The sequence below is a fragment of the Micropterus dolomieu genome, linkage group LG16 (genome assembly GCF_021292245.1).
Source record: "Micropterus dolomieu isolate WLL.071019.BEF.003 ecotype Adirondacks linkage group LG16, ASM2129224v1, whole genome shotgun sequence".
NCBI lineage: Eukaryota > Metazoa > Chordata > Actinopteri > Centrarchiformes > Centrarchidae > Micropterus > Micropterus dolomieu.
Window position 1 is genome coordinate 13,766,584 of NC_060165.1, and position 18,039 is coordinate 13,784,622.

At 39.0% G+C, this 18,039-nt stretch overlaps 1 protein-coding gene and 1 long non-coding RNA gene across 3 annotated transcripts in view; both read right to left on the reverse strand.

The window, feature by feature from the left end:
* Nucleotides 1–18,039, reverse strand: part of cacna2d4a (calcium channel, voltage-dependent, alpha 2/delta subunit 4a) — a 91,454-nt gene that overhangs the window by 9,532 nt on the left and 63,883 nt on the right. For both annotated transcript variants that reach the window (XM_046072465.1, XM_046072464.1), the window contains exons 27-28: nucleotides 5,282–5,343; nucleotides 172–186 (exon numbers count right to left, since the gene is read on the reverse strand). In XM_046072465.1, the coding sequence (XP_045928421.1) occupies nucleotides 172–186; nucleotides 5,282–5,343 (77 nt within the window). The remainder of the gene's footprint in view (nucleotides 1–171; nucleotides 187–5,281; nucleotides 5,344–18,039) is intronic.
* Nucleotides 11,927–12,918, reverse strand: LOC123985103. Its single transcript, XR_006828601.1, has 3 exons — nucleotides 12,655–12,918; nucleotides 12,348–12,559; nucleotides 11,927–12,219 (listed from the first exon to the last, which is right to left on the reverse strand). It is a non-coding gene; the product is annotated as an uncharacterized LOC123985103 (long non-coding RNA).

Consider the following 18,039-nt stretch of genomic DNA (forward strand, 5'->3'; position numbering starts at 1 on the left):
GGGGGGGGGGGGGGGGGGGGGGGGGGGGGGGGGGGGGGGGGGGTCTGTTTTAACTGGTGTGAAGCTGACTTCACAGAGCTCAGCAGGTGCTGAAGATGTTAAATTTGGTTCTGTACAAAAACAAGAGTGATGTTTTGGCAAATGAGGAGAGGGGAAATTATGCATACTTACATCTGTGTCATTTGGCTGAGAGGACACAAAAAGGAGAACAAAGAGAGAATAAAAAGAGAGAAGTGGAGAGAGAAACATTACTTCAGTTAATGATGTGTAAGTCAATGCACTGACTAGACTGTCTCACTCTGTTGCTGGTACTGGTACTGTTGCTGTTGACAAAGCCATTCATTATATGCACATGTTTCAAGAATGGATGAAAGACTGCATATATATACATATATATACATATATATACATATATATATATATACATACATATATATATATACATATATACATATATACATATATACATATATATATATATATATATATACATATATACATATATATATATATATATATACATATATATATATATATATATATATATATATATATATATATATATATATATATATATATGCAGTTTATACATTGTTTGTCTGTTTTGTTTTCAATTTCTTTATGGTTTTCAAGCAGGAAAGACATTTAACAAATCAGTGAACATTTAAATCAAAGTAGGAAAATGAAAAATGCTAAACTTGCACTTGGTGTTTGCTGCTTCTTCCATAATAATAGGATGTATCTACTATGTCTAAGCCTTTGCAGATAGACAAAAAGCCCTCTATAAACACTGTCAGTACATTTCACCTCCTAACAATTTCCTCCATCAGTGGAAGTCATGAGTAAAAATGTCAATAGCTCTGCTCACGACTTTATGGTCACATCTCATGCCTTACAGTATGTGTGGATTGGTGTCTATGGACAATATGTCATTGGAATCTATATACAGAGCTATATAGAGCGTGTCAAACCGTAAATGAGACAATCTATCACACTTTTCAATCCTATTACAGAAAAGTGTCAGTCTTTCTCTGTGCTTCCCATCGCTGCCTCCTGAAATAAACTACAATTCAGTGAGCGGCCTGACAGAAATGATGCTCCTTCCCCACATGCTGTTGGTAAATAGCATGGCTTGATGAGAGAGAACGTTTGAAGGAAACTATATCATCTATTTCTGCATATTACATCAAGTCTAACCAAAGAAGTCTTAAGACCTTCTTGTGAAACCTAAAGGTCACTATGTGTATTGGACTTAACAAACAACATACTATTCCTGCATCTTTTTGCAGAAATTGGAACAATAAATACAATTTTGTCATGATTAGTTATCTTTGTGATTATCTTTGTGTATTATCTTGGTGAGAGGATTCATTTGGAAATTTCCTAGAAAACTTTAATAATACGTTAGATTATTATTATTTGTTTGCACCATTGCTAATGAAGTGGAAAAGGTTCATTCTCAGGGGAGCATGAATTTGCATGGTACATTTCATGGAAAAATTACATTATGATATTTCCTGTGTACAATTTTTACCCTGATGGTTTCTCTGGGGACACAGTCAGCAAAAACAAAACGTGTTGGATCACAAGATGGGCTGATCAGCCATCCTCATTATTTGCAATCTTGCGGCTAAGGAATTAATATTAAAACTGACAATTTGTTCCTCTCAGCTAGCTGCCCTGAACACTTGCTTTGTTTTAATGTATGTTATCTCCATTACAAGCAACCAGTTTGTGTCTCATGCAGCTCCTTTACCTCAGAGACAGCTTTCTAAATCTGGGCAGCATTTAAGAGGCTGTTCCCCCGGATCCCGTGCTGGTAAATATGTCTCGTCTGGGAGCTCCAGGGAGAGTCAAGGTGATGGTGAAAGCATCAATTATCACTCTCATTCCCTGAACGTCAATCGAACTGTTTCACACTGCTACTGATGATTCTGCTGTCAGCTCATATACACACTTGAACTCAAGGTAAGCAACACACTACAGATTTTACAAATGATCAAATCACATAAATACATTTTGAAGAACGCTGCTCCATTTCTGAAGACATTCTTTATAAACCATAAAATAACTGCAGCACTATCACAAACACAGTATGAAGAAACAGTATGCAAGTATTTAGATTTACTGGAAGAGGTTTTGCCTCTCATCCAAGAGGCTTTCTTCCGTTCTGATGTCAATATGCAAGTAGCAAATATGGGATTATATGGGGAGGGGAAAAAAAGCAGGGGCTTGTCGATGAGATAAAGAGCATGCCAAGATGTGAATGGCAAAAAATCTATCATCTTTTGATTCTCATTACTATCACCTCAAAGCCTCTCACTGCATCACCATTTGCTGTCAGGCAAAATATAGCAGCAATGGACTGTGAAAGACGTATGGGTCCTTACACTGTAGGATTCACACTATATTTTAATGTGATGTATCTTTATAGAATTTACAGATCAAACCATTGTGGGAACATAACATCAGTGGAGCAAGGCGATGCAGCATTCCCTTGTATTTATACTTGTTTCTTTCAATTTCACTGTCTCTCTTTTAAACACCACGGACACACACACCCCCACACACACACAGACGGCAGACAAAGCAGAGAGCGCTGTGATGTCAGAACATTTTCCCATTAACATCGGCAGCTCATACTTTATTCCTACCCTGACTCATTAAATATTTATCAACTAATAACATGTTATTTTAAAGTAGCCGACCTTATACTGTAGCTATAAGGTCAGATGGGGGTTCCCTCACTTATGTAACTCTCCCCCTATAATCTAAAGACTTTGTACAGAGTTCCTTGCAATGATCATTTCTATTCAAACACATAAAGATGAAGCTAATTTGACATTGTTGGCACTTTAGAAAGAGAGATTAGAAAAGCAATAATTAGTTAATTGTTGTTAAAATGTCTCTCACAAACACCTAACGATGGAGTAGTTTAAACAATGGGGAAAATCAATAATTTTTAATACATGCATGAATAATTACTATTGCATAAACACAATATATAAATACTAAAATGAAATAAAATGCTTGTAACATCTTTACAGCTATACAATGCATAGGCAAGATGGATTAAGATCCAAAGATTGAATGTAATTCAAGATATTTTCTTTCTCTTAACACTTACAGTCAACATGTCACCATCTTTTTAGGTAGATGGTGGCTGCCATGCGAGAGGTTATTGTACTTCCAATTTCATTTGGGATTTACAGATGGTACAGCATCTTCACCCGCCCCCCAGGGAGCTGAACACTTAAAATAGACCGCAAAGAGGATTTTACGCACACATACACATGAACATCCAGGCATGGATGGACACACATGTACATACACGGTCTACAAAACAAGAACATACCATGAATGCACGCACACACAAACCCTATGAAATGAAGATGTTCAAAAGTGAGCACATGACAGGAAGATAAGACGATTATGTAACCTATAATCTATCTGAGGAGAAGAGGGAAGTTGAGGAGAGGAGATGAGGAAAGAAGGAGAGAGTATAGGAGATGACAAAAGGTGGGGAGGACAGACACTGAGGAAAAGAAAGGGAATGGTGGAAAAATTGAGAAGGAGGCGGGAAGGAGAGGAGAGAAAATTAAGAATTTAGGCTGGAGAAGTGTTGAAAGCGCGCACAGTAAATTGAAATGGGAATGACTTCCTATTCAGCATAAATCTAGTGGATAACAAGGCTGCTGCAAATTATGATAATGAGTTCTTAGTTGATGAATATGGACGTAACAACACTCTTGTGCACAGATGGTCATGCATATGGTCACTGTCGACGTAACACACATTAACATTAACAGACATATACAGTACTCTCTTCACAGCTCCACAAATAAATAATAAATAAAATACATAAACACCTACACATACACACACACATTTGCTGCTGAGCCTAGCTGTGGTGGCTATCCATCATTTAATGGCTAGCCCACAGCCTTAATGCTTTTTTAACTGCTGTCATTTACAGCCATGGGAGCAGAGGAGGGGAACGGCCAAGCTATCAAACACCTGCTACAGCAAAGGTGTTACGCCAAATTAGGCAAGTTTTCCTGACTAAAATGTTTTCTTGAAGATGTGGAGGAAGTCAAAGGACACTTAGATCCCCCACTGAAACTAGCTGTGGTGAAATTCTCTGAGCAGCGCAAAAAAATATCTGCTGAAAACAATTCTAATGATGACATTTAATCCTTCAAAATTATATTTTAGGCAGGGTAAGCACTCCTTTTAAGGTGGGTGCAGTGATATGGGAAGCACTGCATTAAGCTTTGAATTAAACAAAGAGTAAATGCTGTAATTGCCAGCTAATGGAGCAGAAAAAGGACCTGTATTAATCCTTGACTTCTTGTCATAGAGTAATAACTGGTGTCAAAATGGCCTGGTGATTTACAGAGATATTCGTGACTATAGGACCATGAGTTAAATCTCTGACGTGGACAGTGTATTCATCAATAGCCATGTCTTCTATTGAACACATATTCCATTACAGGGATTTAGTGTTCGGTTAATGCACACAATGTAAATGTGACATTTTAAAGTCAAATCAGGAACACACCCATTGACACTGGTTAAAATCAAACCTACAAGTCTGAAATCTGAAATCAGAGCACTTTAAAGTAATCCTTTAATCTGACATGAAAAATAAACAGTATGAGAGTGGTCTGACAAGAATTAAATCTGACTCATTATTTGGGAGGGTGGCGGTGGGGGATGGTATTATTCTTCAGTAACTGAAGAACAGCATGACTGTGTTGTTTGTACTCCACAAGCATTGTTCAATATAATTGCTAGAACCGTAAATACATAAAACTTTTCCCATTAGTGTCAGTATAGTACCACAATCAACTTGTTTTAAACAAGTTTATAACCTTAAAAATACAAACAAAATAGTATAACTGAGGCAATAATGCAATAATCACAGGGTTTAATTACCAAACAGAGAGCAGTGATACCTGACATTCATCATTCTTTTTTTCAGATAGTTACATCCACAAATGTCGCTGTTTCGAAAGCGAAACGTTGCATATAGCTGAAAACATAGCAAGAAGTCTCATAATTATATTCAAGAGTGAAGTGCTTTTATTCATCCTTTTGTCAGTGTCATGATTATCAAACTCCTTAGATCTAAAACATGAAGGATTCATTCAGTGATCCACGGGGTGACGATCTGTCTCCGTAAGTGTTAATGAACTACTGGAGAAATTCACAAAAATTTGCAAGAACTGTTACAGTGGAGAACACTGCATCACATTGAGCCTGTCCTGTATGTACCAACCTGTGCTGCGATGGCCCAGAATCTGGACTCAATCAACTCCAGAGTCATCTGGACACCGATGGCTGCAGAGAGAGAGAGACAGAGAGAGAGGTGCATTAAGTACAGGGAAATAAACCTTAACATAAAATACAAATAGATAATATAATATAGAGTTTAATAGATACGTTCGAAGAGAGGATAAAGCTAAGTGGAATGAACAGGAGGAAGATGAGGGAGCAGAGGAAGAAGTAGAAGATAGAGCTTACAATGTTTTTATAGTATTTACAGTACTGATAGTGGAGGATGTGGCAGATACAGTGCACATGCACTCTACGGCTAGAGGAAGGGAAACATTTCTGCTACTGTGACCGGGGATTTGAATCCCAAAGTGCCTCTATCTCCATTGCAAACATTATTAGCACATGCTGATAGTGTCATGGCAACGACATGGAAGCATGAAGAAAACAATGTACGACACCTGTGGATACCCCGCATGATCTTTCCAGTATTATTGCCTTTTTTGTATTGCACTCTCTACCTTTGTATCCATGGTCTATGTATCCATCTTTTGTATTTTTGTCAAGGTGCATAGTTGATGGCTTTCTATCACATCTCAAATCGAGAGAGAGTAGTGAAAGTATTTATACACACTGGATTTACATAATAATAATAAAGATAAGTATATATGTGCTAACTAAAATTTCATGGGAGTTGCACTATCTACTGTGGCATTTTCATATAGCATTTTATGTCAGATATGGTCAAATATGTATTTCCAAGGTCGATGATGAACTTGTGATAAATCTGAAAACTCTGGGAAAAGTAAGATTCCTAATGCTACACTCACTTCTCTCTGATATGAAGACTGTACACTTTGATAACAGTTTTAATATTGTAGTAGTAATAATACCAGTAGGAGTAGTAGAACTATGTAAATAGCATTAGTATCCACATTGGTAGTCATAGACACTGCTGTTGCGGTAATATTTTCAGTTTAAATAGTAATTCCTTTAGAAGTACTGGTTGTAACAGCAATAGTAGACCATAAATGGAGAGGAAAACTTTAATACCAGCTGTTAGAAGAAAGAACATTGATGAGACGATTAACGTCCCAGTGTGAGAGACTATATCTCTCTCGACTCTCAGGCTGGAGGAGTAGAAGAGGACCTTCTGTACAGATCAGCTCTGCCTTCAGAACTCAACTTATGAAAATCCTTTTACAGTAACTGGCCTTCTGAGCCTCAGAACTGACTATTCTTAGACAGTGTGTGTGTGTGCATGGGTATATGTGCGTCCAACCTCTGCCTACAACACAGCACTCTCAGTCACAAAACATTAAGCCAAGAATTAGTGTGTGTTTCCCACACACACACACACGGCGGCAGAGTGATTGCTAGTGTCAGCTTAGGGCTGCACGTCCATCAGCGTTTTAGTCAGCATGGTAATGCAAAAAGGAACTGCAATTGCATAAGTTCTCAGTGCACACATACTGTATTCACCCACACACACAACAAATATACACACACACACACACACACACACACACACACTGCGAGGGAAGATATGACACTTCATATTAGCATCAAAGACTCAGCGTTTTTCCTCCCAGCGTGCTTTGTACAGCCACATAGGGAAAGCCTCCACGGTGCTCACAATACACAAGACACATATAAACTCACACGCCTGCACACAAACCCACCTTCCCTCACACATCCTCACGCATACATACACCATATACAGTGTGCACTAATACCCAACCACTCACACATGCACATCATCATGTACGTAATAAATACACAGAGCAGAATAATTATTTTAATGGAGGCAGGTGGCAAAACAGCTTTATTATGAAAGAGATTAGTTTATGGGCTAGTCATTTTTAGGTCTGGTTGCTGGGGGGAAGGGGAAGAGTAAGGGACAGTTTAAGTGGGAGGACAACAGAGAGCAGAGTGAAAGGGGAGGTCACCTGTTTTGTTGGTTGACGATAGATATATTTGGATACATTTAGTGTTTTATTGCCAGACCTCAGCCGTATATTAAAAGACTATGCCATCAGTCTAAATGTCCACTCTAAAAATCACAGATACAGTACTTCGCTTCAGGTAAGCAGGCACATATTTTCATCCCTTTACCGATTTCGATACCTCAACTCAGGTATCTCCAAATACCAATTCAATACCAGTGCTCCCTTTTTCCTAAATTCTATACCTCACACCTTGCCGTGTAAGAGCTGGCTAGGGTTTTATAGTCAGTCCTTATTTTCCCAGCAAAACTGCAAACCAACTAAAACATGTTTGGCTTGCGACCAACCAAACTCTTTTTTGAAGTGAAAAAAAAAATCACAAAATGTTTTAATTTATTTATACTTATCAAGGATATGTTTTGCTCTTTTCTCTATGTCATGATCTGGAGCCAGGTATTATTCTGATGGCGAATACTAAATCCTTAACCAACTAAATGTATTAAATGTTTTTGTTGTTTTTGTCTGAGGGTGTGTGTCTCAGGGTATGTGTTGACTGTGTGTGTCTAAATCAGTTGTGATGCTGAATCGTGGCTGTAATCAGCCAGTAATCAGTCCTGTACATAGAAGTTTGTTTAGCTGAAAATCTACTGACTAACAGGCACGGACAACCAAAGAACTGCATTGGTTTTTAATAATGAATATTCTTCTGTGGATATGTAGGAATTCCAGATATGCCATTTTGTCACACATGAACACTTTTTTCATGAAAGGATGCAAATTCACTACCATTTAATTTGTGCCAAAAGCAAATGTGACTGTCCATGTTGATATTCTACATGTGATTTGTTTTGTTCGGCTATTTAAACAGCCTCTAACACATGTCTCCTCTGCTCAATAGTGCTTGTGACCTTGAAGTCGTCTCCCTATACTATAATCTCAGATAGTGTTGAAAGGCCATTATGGAGGGCAGCAGTAATCTGCCTTCTTTCCCTCTCTGAGTTGGAGGCTGATAGGCCAAATCTAATTAAAACCATCACACTGATCCCTGTGTGTGTGTGTGTGTTGTAATAGATATTTTTTCTCATAATGTGTGTGCACAGCTAGCAAGCATTTCTCAATGTGTGTTCACTTTGCATACAAGTGTGTATAAAAGAATACGCATGACCTTGCAGGCATGCAATTGAAAGAGTGTGTGTGCGTGTACGTGCGTGAATGTGTGTGCTCATGAGTTTGTGTGTGCATGTTTGTCCCTGTGTCAGACTATCTTGTACATTCACAGTCTGAGGTGCAATTAATGTGAGCTGCCAATCACAGTGGAGTGTGCTTTCAACAGGAAATGAATTAATGAGGAAATACATTTAAGCAACCAAGAGACAGAGTTAATTGGTTATTACACTAACAAGATAGAGGGATAAGAGAAGGAGGGATGCGAAATGTGAACGATCGGAAGAAAGAATGTGTGATCAACGAGGGGTCAACGAACTACAGGATGACAGAAACAAAGATGGAAGGGTAGGAAGACAGAGGAAACAAACAAAAAAATGCCAAACACCCATAGAAAGACCAAGCAGTAACATGAAAAATGAAGGCACGCGAGAGGGGCAAAAACTGTAGTTAATCAAACAGCAAATTGAGGCTGGCTCTAAAAGTTAGTCAGTCCCCATAGACCCCCTTGTTAAAATGCCCAACTTTATAACAGAAATAAATGTTTACATCCTAATATAAAAAGCAGTTTTGGTCTTTATATGAAATTTTCCCCGTCATGACAACTGCACGGAGGTTAAGCATAATTAAAGGCTGGCCACTATGAGTCCAGCCGTTAGGTGGTTTCAGCAACCAGGCTTCCTTAGCGTCAACTCTTATAGCGCCAATTTTTAGATTAATTGGAGTCAGAGACGACAGCAGGAGTCGCCCAGATTGAGCTTCACAACGGCTCCTCAGAAACCTATGGGTGATGTCACAGAGTCTACATCCATGTTTTATGGTCTATGAGACAGAGTGAAGGGTATATGTACAAACAGCGTCAAATCAACGTCTGTTGATGACCTTTCTCTCATCTCTCTTCTCTCAACATCAGTAAGTAAGTAGTAAGTAACAAAACCCTTAACTGAATGCATTTTAAGTTGTGATCACTGCATTTGTAGTCTCAGAACATGCTTGAAACTAATGGCGAAAAACTGCAAACATAAGATATATAGTGTAACTATATTAGAATCATCATACGTGTAGCAATAGAAAGTGTGCTTTATGTCATCAAAACACACGACAGATGCAAGGTGCAAACCCTTGTCTCCATCTGTCTACTGCTTTGTACTCCACCTTTCACCCCAACCACTTTCCCACACTATGACTGAATGAAGCACGTGAGGAGAAAACGTTACCAGTGAACATAACACATGCAGCTATTAAACAGAATTTTAAGAACCGGGGCTGCATAATCTTGACACAAAAGCTTACTATAAATGAACAGAGAGACTGAAAGAGACAGGGAAAGGTGACCAGCTTGCTGGTCCTTTGCTAAATGGAGCAGCAAGAGTGTCAAGTGTCTGACAGACTGTGAAGAAAGAGAGAAGGATGGTGGAAAAAGGAGAGAGGTCAGGCAATATTTATCTATGATTTTCAAGTTGTACTTGTTTGAGTCTGATGACTGTGCAATTCTATAAATGGGTGGCTGTGTGTGTTCACACATTTTTGACATCGTTTCGATTGTTTGACTGTGTGTGTGTGTGTGTGTGTGTGTGTCTGTGTGTCTGTGTGTCTGTTGTGCCGAGTTGGCACAGGAGGTCAGCTTGTGTTAAATGACCAGAGCCGCTGGTGATGGTTCACTTAGCAAGACCCTGGAGTCGAGGCTAAATATATAGGAACACACACCCACACAGCCCTGTGGCACTATCTGCGTGGGGACCCGTCATTGACATAAAGCATTCCCTAGCCACTTACCCTAACCTTAACCATCACAACTACACGCCTAACTTTAACCCTCAATCTAACCCCTAAAATTTGTGGTATCCAGCATTTTGGTCCACACACAGCTGTCAGACCCAAATATAGTAGAATCCCAGTTTCTGGACCCCACAAATATAGTAAAACAAGCCCACACAAACACACACACACACACACAGTCAATTCATTAAACTGGCACAATGGCTAAGTCTCTGGGTACAGAGGGGACACTGAAAATAAGGCCACCAGTGAGGAGGTCATTTTGTTCTTTGCCGTCTCTCTTTCGCCCCCCCCCCCCACACACACATACACACACACACACACACACACACACACACACACACTAGACAGCAGTATGCTTTAATAATGGGAGCATGAAGCAGATACAATAAACACAAAAGGGAAAAGAGCAACAAAGTAAGAGAGCGGAGAAAAGAAGAACACCAAAGGAATGAAGGGTACACATTAACAGACACAAACACACACACAACAGACCAAAAACAGAAAGAGTGTGTGCTGCAGGAAGGACACACACACACAGAGAGAAAGGTCATCAACAGAGCACAGACATTGTAATCAAAGGAACAGATTAATTGATGTAATGGAGTCAGGTGGCCCAGGTGGAGAGAGACAAGAGGGAGGACAGGAAGAGCACAAGACGATAGGAAGAGGGTATGAAAGAGAATGAATAGATTTTTAATAATGTTATGAGCTGGAAACCCTTTCCATTTCAACCAAGCGTGGCTATCAATAATAGAGCGAGCGAGATCAAATGGTTGTGCGTGAGCGTGCATGAGAGTATGTGTGTGTTTGTCATTCTTTCACTGTCTGAGTTGAGAGACAACAAAAGAAGTGGAGTTGTGGACAGGAAAACAAGGTGTAAAGGATGGTGTGTGCTTGTGTGTTTTTGAGAATATGTGAGCACTAGCTCTTAATATAAAGTTCACACCTACAAGATAATTCTGGTTTATTAAAGCTGGAGTGTTATTTTTGTAGTTTAGGCATCGTTCCTGCTGGTAATAACATTGTGCTCACCAAGTGATGGCCCTCTATGAGAACACCCAGCATCAGTGAGGACACAGTGTACTGACACACCCTGGAGCACACTTGTACATCACTGCAGCCAGGCGAAAACCACAAGAAATCACCAAGAACAATATTTTTCTTGGGGTATTAAGTGACTCTGAATACACGGCAAAGTTGCTAAAAAAAAAAAGTTATCCTGTGCAATAAAGGATTGTTTCTAGAGCTGCAATCAATCAACTGTTAAATGAATCAATTTTGTTTTTGATTAATTTATTAAGAAAATCAAAATGACTTGCTAAGGAATACAGTAACCGCAAGAACTGGTTTTCTATAAATGTGGTGTATGCACTCCCCAGTTACAGTTTTCAAACATTGTTGCACATTGGAAAGGTGCAACTCATGATTCCCAGATCTTAACTCATCTGTGTGAAAGGAAAGGAGATCACAAGGGAATATTGCTTGGAGACAGTGGATATGCTCAGAAGAATTCTGTTTACACCATACTTGCACCCAACAACTACTGACCATCTAGATGTACCACCATTTAGAACAGGCCACGCAGAAGGACTTGCCTACAGAGATGCTTTTGCATTGTGCCACTTTTAGTCATTTTTGACATTACCTTTTCACACTTCTGCTGGGATCTGATACATTTTCGCATGTAATGAGCAAATTACTGTATTTTAAAAGTAAGTGTATTTGTCTGGTATATTAAACATGCAAAACATCTAAAATGATTTAATAAGACAATTTTTATTTCAGATTCATGCATTGTTGTGATATTTGAGACAGTTGCATCTCTCTCCTTCATCTTCATTTCCAGTTCTTCTTTGAGGATCTTCATTTTCATTTCATGCTCCTCCTTAAGGTACTTCAACTTGTGTTCATGAAAGTCAACAGCCAGCTTTTCGTGGATTGTGACTCTTGTTTTGGTGACCAGTACTGGCAGATACTGCCACCCTAGCTTCTGAGGATGTAGAGGGTAAATTACCTTGCAGTGCTTCAGTTATGTCCCTTTGATTTTCTCCTTGAAACAAGAACAGTTCAGTTCATATATAATCAAATAAATGCACATTAAATGTGAAATTTAACTAATTGAATGAAAACAAAAAAATATAAAAGTTTGAAAGGAGTGTAAGAAATGCCAAAATATACCCATTGTAGTATGTGTGTGTGATCCCTCATCTGAACTGTCTAGATGGTCATCTGGTATGTTCTCCAAAGGTTGCTGGTTCTCCATTATTCCTGTCAGTAAGTCATTCAACTGATCAGTATCTTTATTTGCAGGTCCTCCACCAGTCTTAAACCTCTCTTCTGGCTTCTGCAGCAGTTTTTTAAAGGTTGATTTTTATATTCTTCCACAAAACCTGTATTGGATATAGTACTGTAGTGTCAATCCATTGATATCACAAGATAGTGATAAAATACAGCTATCAAGGCAATAAAAGTTGACAATTCTTACCTGAAGCTGTTGTATTGTTCTTGTTGATGTTTGTTCATTTGCATTAAATTCATTACAGATGGATTTACATGCATTCCTTTTCTTTGATTCCACAGCAGATGTGTGCTGTTTGTCTTCAATGACCAGGTGTCTTGATACTATTGTCTTTAAAAGAGTTTTCTCATGCTCATTGAAGTTTTTTTGATCACAGTCTCTTTTCTGCTGCCATTGTTTTCCTTGAACTTACTTCTGCAGTTCCTTATGTTTTAGGATTTCTGGGTCAATTCCATGTTTTATAGGCAACCTCAATCCAGCTAATTCAGACTAGCACAGGTGGTTTTAAATTAATCTTGTTTACTTTAGTTCCAGACTTCATAGTCCAGGTGTTCTTAATCTCTAATTAGTCTGTGTTTCAGAAAGCCATTTATTGAGCAGTGATTAACTATTCTAGATTAAGGCCTAGTCTTGGCCTAATTTAAACACTGTCTGGGAAACTGCCCCTTTATGTTCAAGTCTGAAGTGTCTGTTTTGGGGTGGATTTTCCCGTGTAAGAATTGTGCGTGTGTGATATTTTGTGCCTAAACGTCTTAAATGTCTCTTTGTTTTGTATTTGAACTGTGGACAACAAGATTACTGTTTATCTGAACAAATGTCAAAGCCTTATCAAGTCACTCTTTCTATTGTCTCTCTCTCCTTTCTGCTTTCTTGCACACAAATGCACATACTCAGTGCAGAGATTATAGCTTTCACACTTAGAAATGTCACTTGTGTTCTCTTTCTCTCTATCTCCCTCACTAACACATAATTATAGTTTATATCGACAAATGTCAAACATTCATCAGTAAGACAGATAATAGTGTGAGAGGAGGAACATTTTTTTCCTTTTTTCAAGCACTGTTCCCACTGCATTCCTTTGACTCAATAGTATTTGTAGTATCAGTCAAAAAGTCCCACTCCCATGTGTTCCTAGTGTAATTGGTACATACGCCTGTAACTCTTTCAACACTTTAAATTAACTGCAATGGGTCCAGAAAGGAAAATACATGCAGAGTGGCAACACATTGATCTCAGTTTGGGTTTTGTTGTGAAATGTAGACCAGAAACTGTCTTGTATTCTTCTTCTTTTTATTATTATTATTACTCTCTTATTTGTTGCATGAGTCCAGCACATGTTAACTGAGTGCTTATTCAGTAAGCTCTAAACCGTACTATATATTAAACAAAATCTATTTAACATAAGCATTTCATGATGATGATTTGTGATGCTGGAAATATAGGAACTGAAGATTTTCCTACAGTTGTAAGTCACTCTGGATAAGGGCATCGTTTATCTGACTAATATCTCCCATCCCACTTTCTTTTTCAAGACCAGAACATAAATGAAACTCACTCCACGAACACAGAACAGAGTAACCCTTCAACGCCAAAACCACTGATTGTGTTTCCCAAAAGCAGCAGTGCTTGCTATGTTCAACAAAGCCTGAGCAGATCCCATGACTTTCTGATGGAGAGTGCTCAATAAACCGATGTTGCCAGGCAACAAACACTGATCCAGCCAGTAAAAGGAGTTATTGCAAATTCCGGTTGATTTCTCAGAGAGAGAGAAAAAAAAGTTCAGCAACAGTTGATTATAATGATCAGTTTGAATAGAAATCCTTGACGCCTGAACACATAAGCCCACACACGCTTACATACAGAAGTCTGCACATGAAAAGGCAATTTATGCACTAACACGTACAGAAAAAACATAAATGTGCACTCAAAGAGCAATTTAAACTTATAGACTCAAAATACACATAGAAAAAAAACAGACACACTTTCTGAGGAAAGTACACAGACAAATACAAACACAGACCCAAAAGGATGCACATATATCCACACACACACACAAGTTAGGACATCCTACTGATGAACTGATGAACACTGAAACCTGACCTCTGACCTTATACTTTTCAAAGTCTATTTATGGGTTGTTTTTTGTGACAACTTCAAGAGAGAGGCACAATAATGCAGACACACACACCTCTGTGCTGAAGCTCACTAACCTCAGAGGAGTCGCCAGAGGCTGCACTGACATCACGTTACCAAAGCAACAGGCAGAGGGGCTGCGATTGGACGGAAGGCTGATGACTCAACCTACCTCCCTCGTCCTCCTCCTCTCTCTCACCATAATCTTTCTCTCTAGAAGTGTCTCTCACTTTCTCATGCGCAACTTTTCCAACATCAAGGATGCAGACAGAGGCGCGCGCACGTCAGAGCCACGTGGTATTTTTTCAATTAAAAGAATAAAAAAGGGTGGCGAGTATTTGGCTAGGACTGACTACCTCTGAATATAACCCACAGGACATGTGTGCAAAATAATCTGACAAGCAGGTACAGCGTTCCCTGTGGAGCAAGAAGCAAACACTACGTTATAAATATAAAAAAAGAGAAATTAAGTAATACGTTTACAGAGCTGTGTTAATGGGTTTGAAACCCACTGACACATCTAAATTGGGTACACATTGGGTATGTGTGTGTGGACCCTCTAAGTCAGCAGAGCCTACCTTAAGTTAACCTAGTTTTACAGCCTTCTTGAGCAAGCCTGTTGGAGGCACGCTCACTAAATCATTCATAGTGGAGAGACAGGGAGAAACATATTCCTATGTGTGTGTATGTGTGCGTGTGTGCGTGTGTGTGTGTGATGGAGAAAGATTGAAAGAGTGAATGCAAAATGCTATGCTCTTTCTTCTGTTCCGAATGTTTACATGGTAGTTTGCGCTCACAACTACCATGTCCCTTCTCGGGACAGGTGTTGCAAATTAGCGATAGCTAAAAACACTATGGTACGCACATTGGATTGCTGTTTTCAGTTTATCTATGGTTAGATGTATCGGTCCCTAATAAAATAAACCATAAATAAATAATCATCACACATCAAAAAGGAATTAAAGTGGCGACATTTTGAGGCACTAATTTGGTGTGAAATTCAATTACCTACTCAATCTTTTATAATGTAAAAGGAGATCAACACGGTACTGTGTGTGTGGGGGGGTGTGTGTGTGTCTTTTTGTGTGTAATCACCCCCTTTACATTACCTCCCTAATCCAGTTTCATTACGGCAGAACATAAGTATCTGAATTTTAAAGGAATTGGTCCACATTTCGGGATTGTCAAATCCTCGTTTTAGTTTAGATTTTTGTCCAGACAAATGGGAACTTGTGTGATGATGTGCACGGTTACTTCGCCCAGCTGTTGTTGGCCAATAAAGAGTGACGGCTTTTACTGTAACTTTCAGTAAAACCATCATTTTCACATAAACAAAACAACGTGCTGTAACGCTCGTCGAGCTGAGGTTGACATCAGAGACTGGTGATTATTATCTGTGAGTTTGTTGATACAATACCACTTTCACATTAGTTCCATTATTAGCATCTAAATACTGATTGCTGCAACAAAGCCAGGATTGCTATTTCACCCTGCTTGCAAACTTCGTGCTAAGCTAGGCTAAACACATCCTGCCTGCAGCTCTGGGTTTAATCCACATCCGTGGCACTGTTATTCATCTTCTCATCTAACTCTTAAAAAGAGAGCAAATAAGCAAAGTTCCAGACATTTTAAACTATTCCTTTAAGGTGAAGGAAAGAAAAACATGGAAACAGAGAAATATATATATATATACATCTACACATCTTCACCTCTCTCCTCCCTTTTCCATCTCATTCTTTTACTTCCATGTTCCCGCCCTCGACATCCCTCTCTCCTCTCTCTACTCTTCTGTTTCTGTCTCTATCTAAGAAGACAGATGGTGCTCGCTCACCTCTCCCCTATTTATCTCTCCCCTATCCCTTACTCTTTTTCCACCCCATTCTGCTTTTACTCGCTTTTTGCTTGTCTCCCTCCTTCTTTTTTTCATTTTACTCCCCGCGCCTCTGTCGTTCTCTTTTTGGCTCTTTCTTTCAACCCTGCTCTCCCTTCCCACTTACCTTGTTTTCCCTCCCTCTCATCTCTTGTCTGCCCCACACCAACCACTCTCTCTCTCTCTCCCTCTTCCTCTCCTCTAGGAAATCCCTCTCTACCATCTGTCTGGCTGTGATGAATTCAGAGCCTTTCAGAACAAATCAACTTGGCCAAATTAATGAGACTCTCCAAGGGGATAAACTTTGTGTGAGTGTGTGTGTGAGTGAGAGTGTTTGTGTGTGAGAGTGAGCGTGTGCACCTAAAATACTTCATAATCCGTCGACTTTACCACTTAATTTATCCTGCAGTGACAGTGTGTTACAGGGAAATACAACAGACTAGGCTGGCTGCACACAGTTTCTTAAACCATTATAGGTCAGGACCACAGATGGGCCTGTTTTTCATCATCTTCACGTGTTAACTGCTGTTTTTTTAATGACAATGAGACAGTATGCTCACTTCCAGCCACATTATCCAAAAAGTAGAATGTGAGGCAATTGCCAACCAATGTTTCTGGGATCACAAATCCATGAATTTCGATGTCCAATTGTGTGTATGTTTGGTAGGTTTGAATCACAAGCCAAGGTCTGACTATATGAGTCACTATATAGGCTACTACATTTGATTGTAGCATTCTGATAACTAGAAGCACCAGTGCCGCTGAAGGGAAAGCAACTTGTCTAGAAGTGTTTGTCTGATGGGGAGAAATTAAGCAGCACTCAGGAAATATAGTGTTTCAAAAGCAGGCACTAATTTAACTAACAAAAGGCTGATAATTAAATAGGTTAATCATAGTCATTTCAAATTGCTCAACTATAACTGATCTCAATGAGTGGCTGCTGATCACAGTGTATCACTGTTTTGGCAGTTCAAATAACCTCACCGTCTACAGCATCTTTCATCATGAATTTCGTAACATGTATGTGTATGTGACAATAAAGTATCTTCTTCTTCTTCTTCTTCTTCTCTTAAAGGGGCACTCCAACGATAAGGCTTAGTTTACTTGTGACGAGGAGTTCTACTCCACTCGTGAAAACAGTTGTGTAATGTCTTCTGTGGTTCTCCAAAGTCTGATTTTAAAGTCAAATATTAAACAGAAAACCTGAGGTGACCCATACTTTGCCCATACTAGGAACTAAAAGTCAGGATACCTTGGCCTCTGGTACTTTGTTTTTAAATCTGTCTCATGTGAGTGCCCAGGAATTATGGAAGTGAAAGCTTTTGGAGTACAGCCTAAAGTTCCTTCCTAAAGTTTTCTTTAGGAAGTATACTATGACTTGTCAATCCTAACATTACAGCTTATTGCAATAATGTAGCAATTGGTTTTTGAAAATGATATACAAATGCTGGCTAAAATTTTAATGTATTTAATGTATAAACATGATGTTGGGGTGTGACATAAGACAGTAATCAGTCTTGAGTGTAAACTAATGTGCTATGCACTGTAAAATGAATGGCAGTATGTTT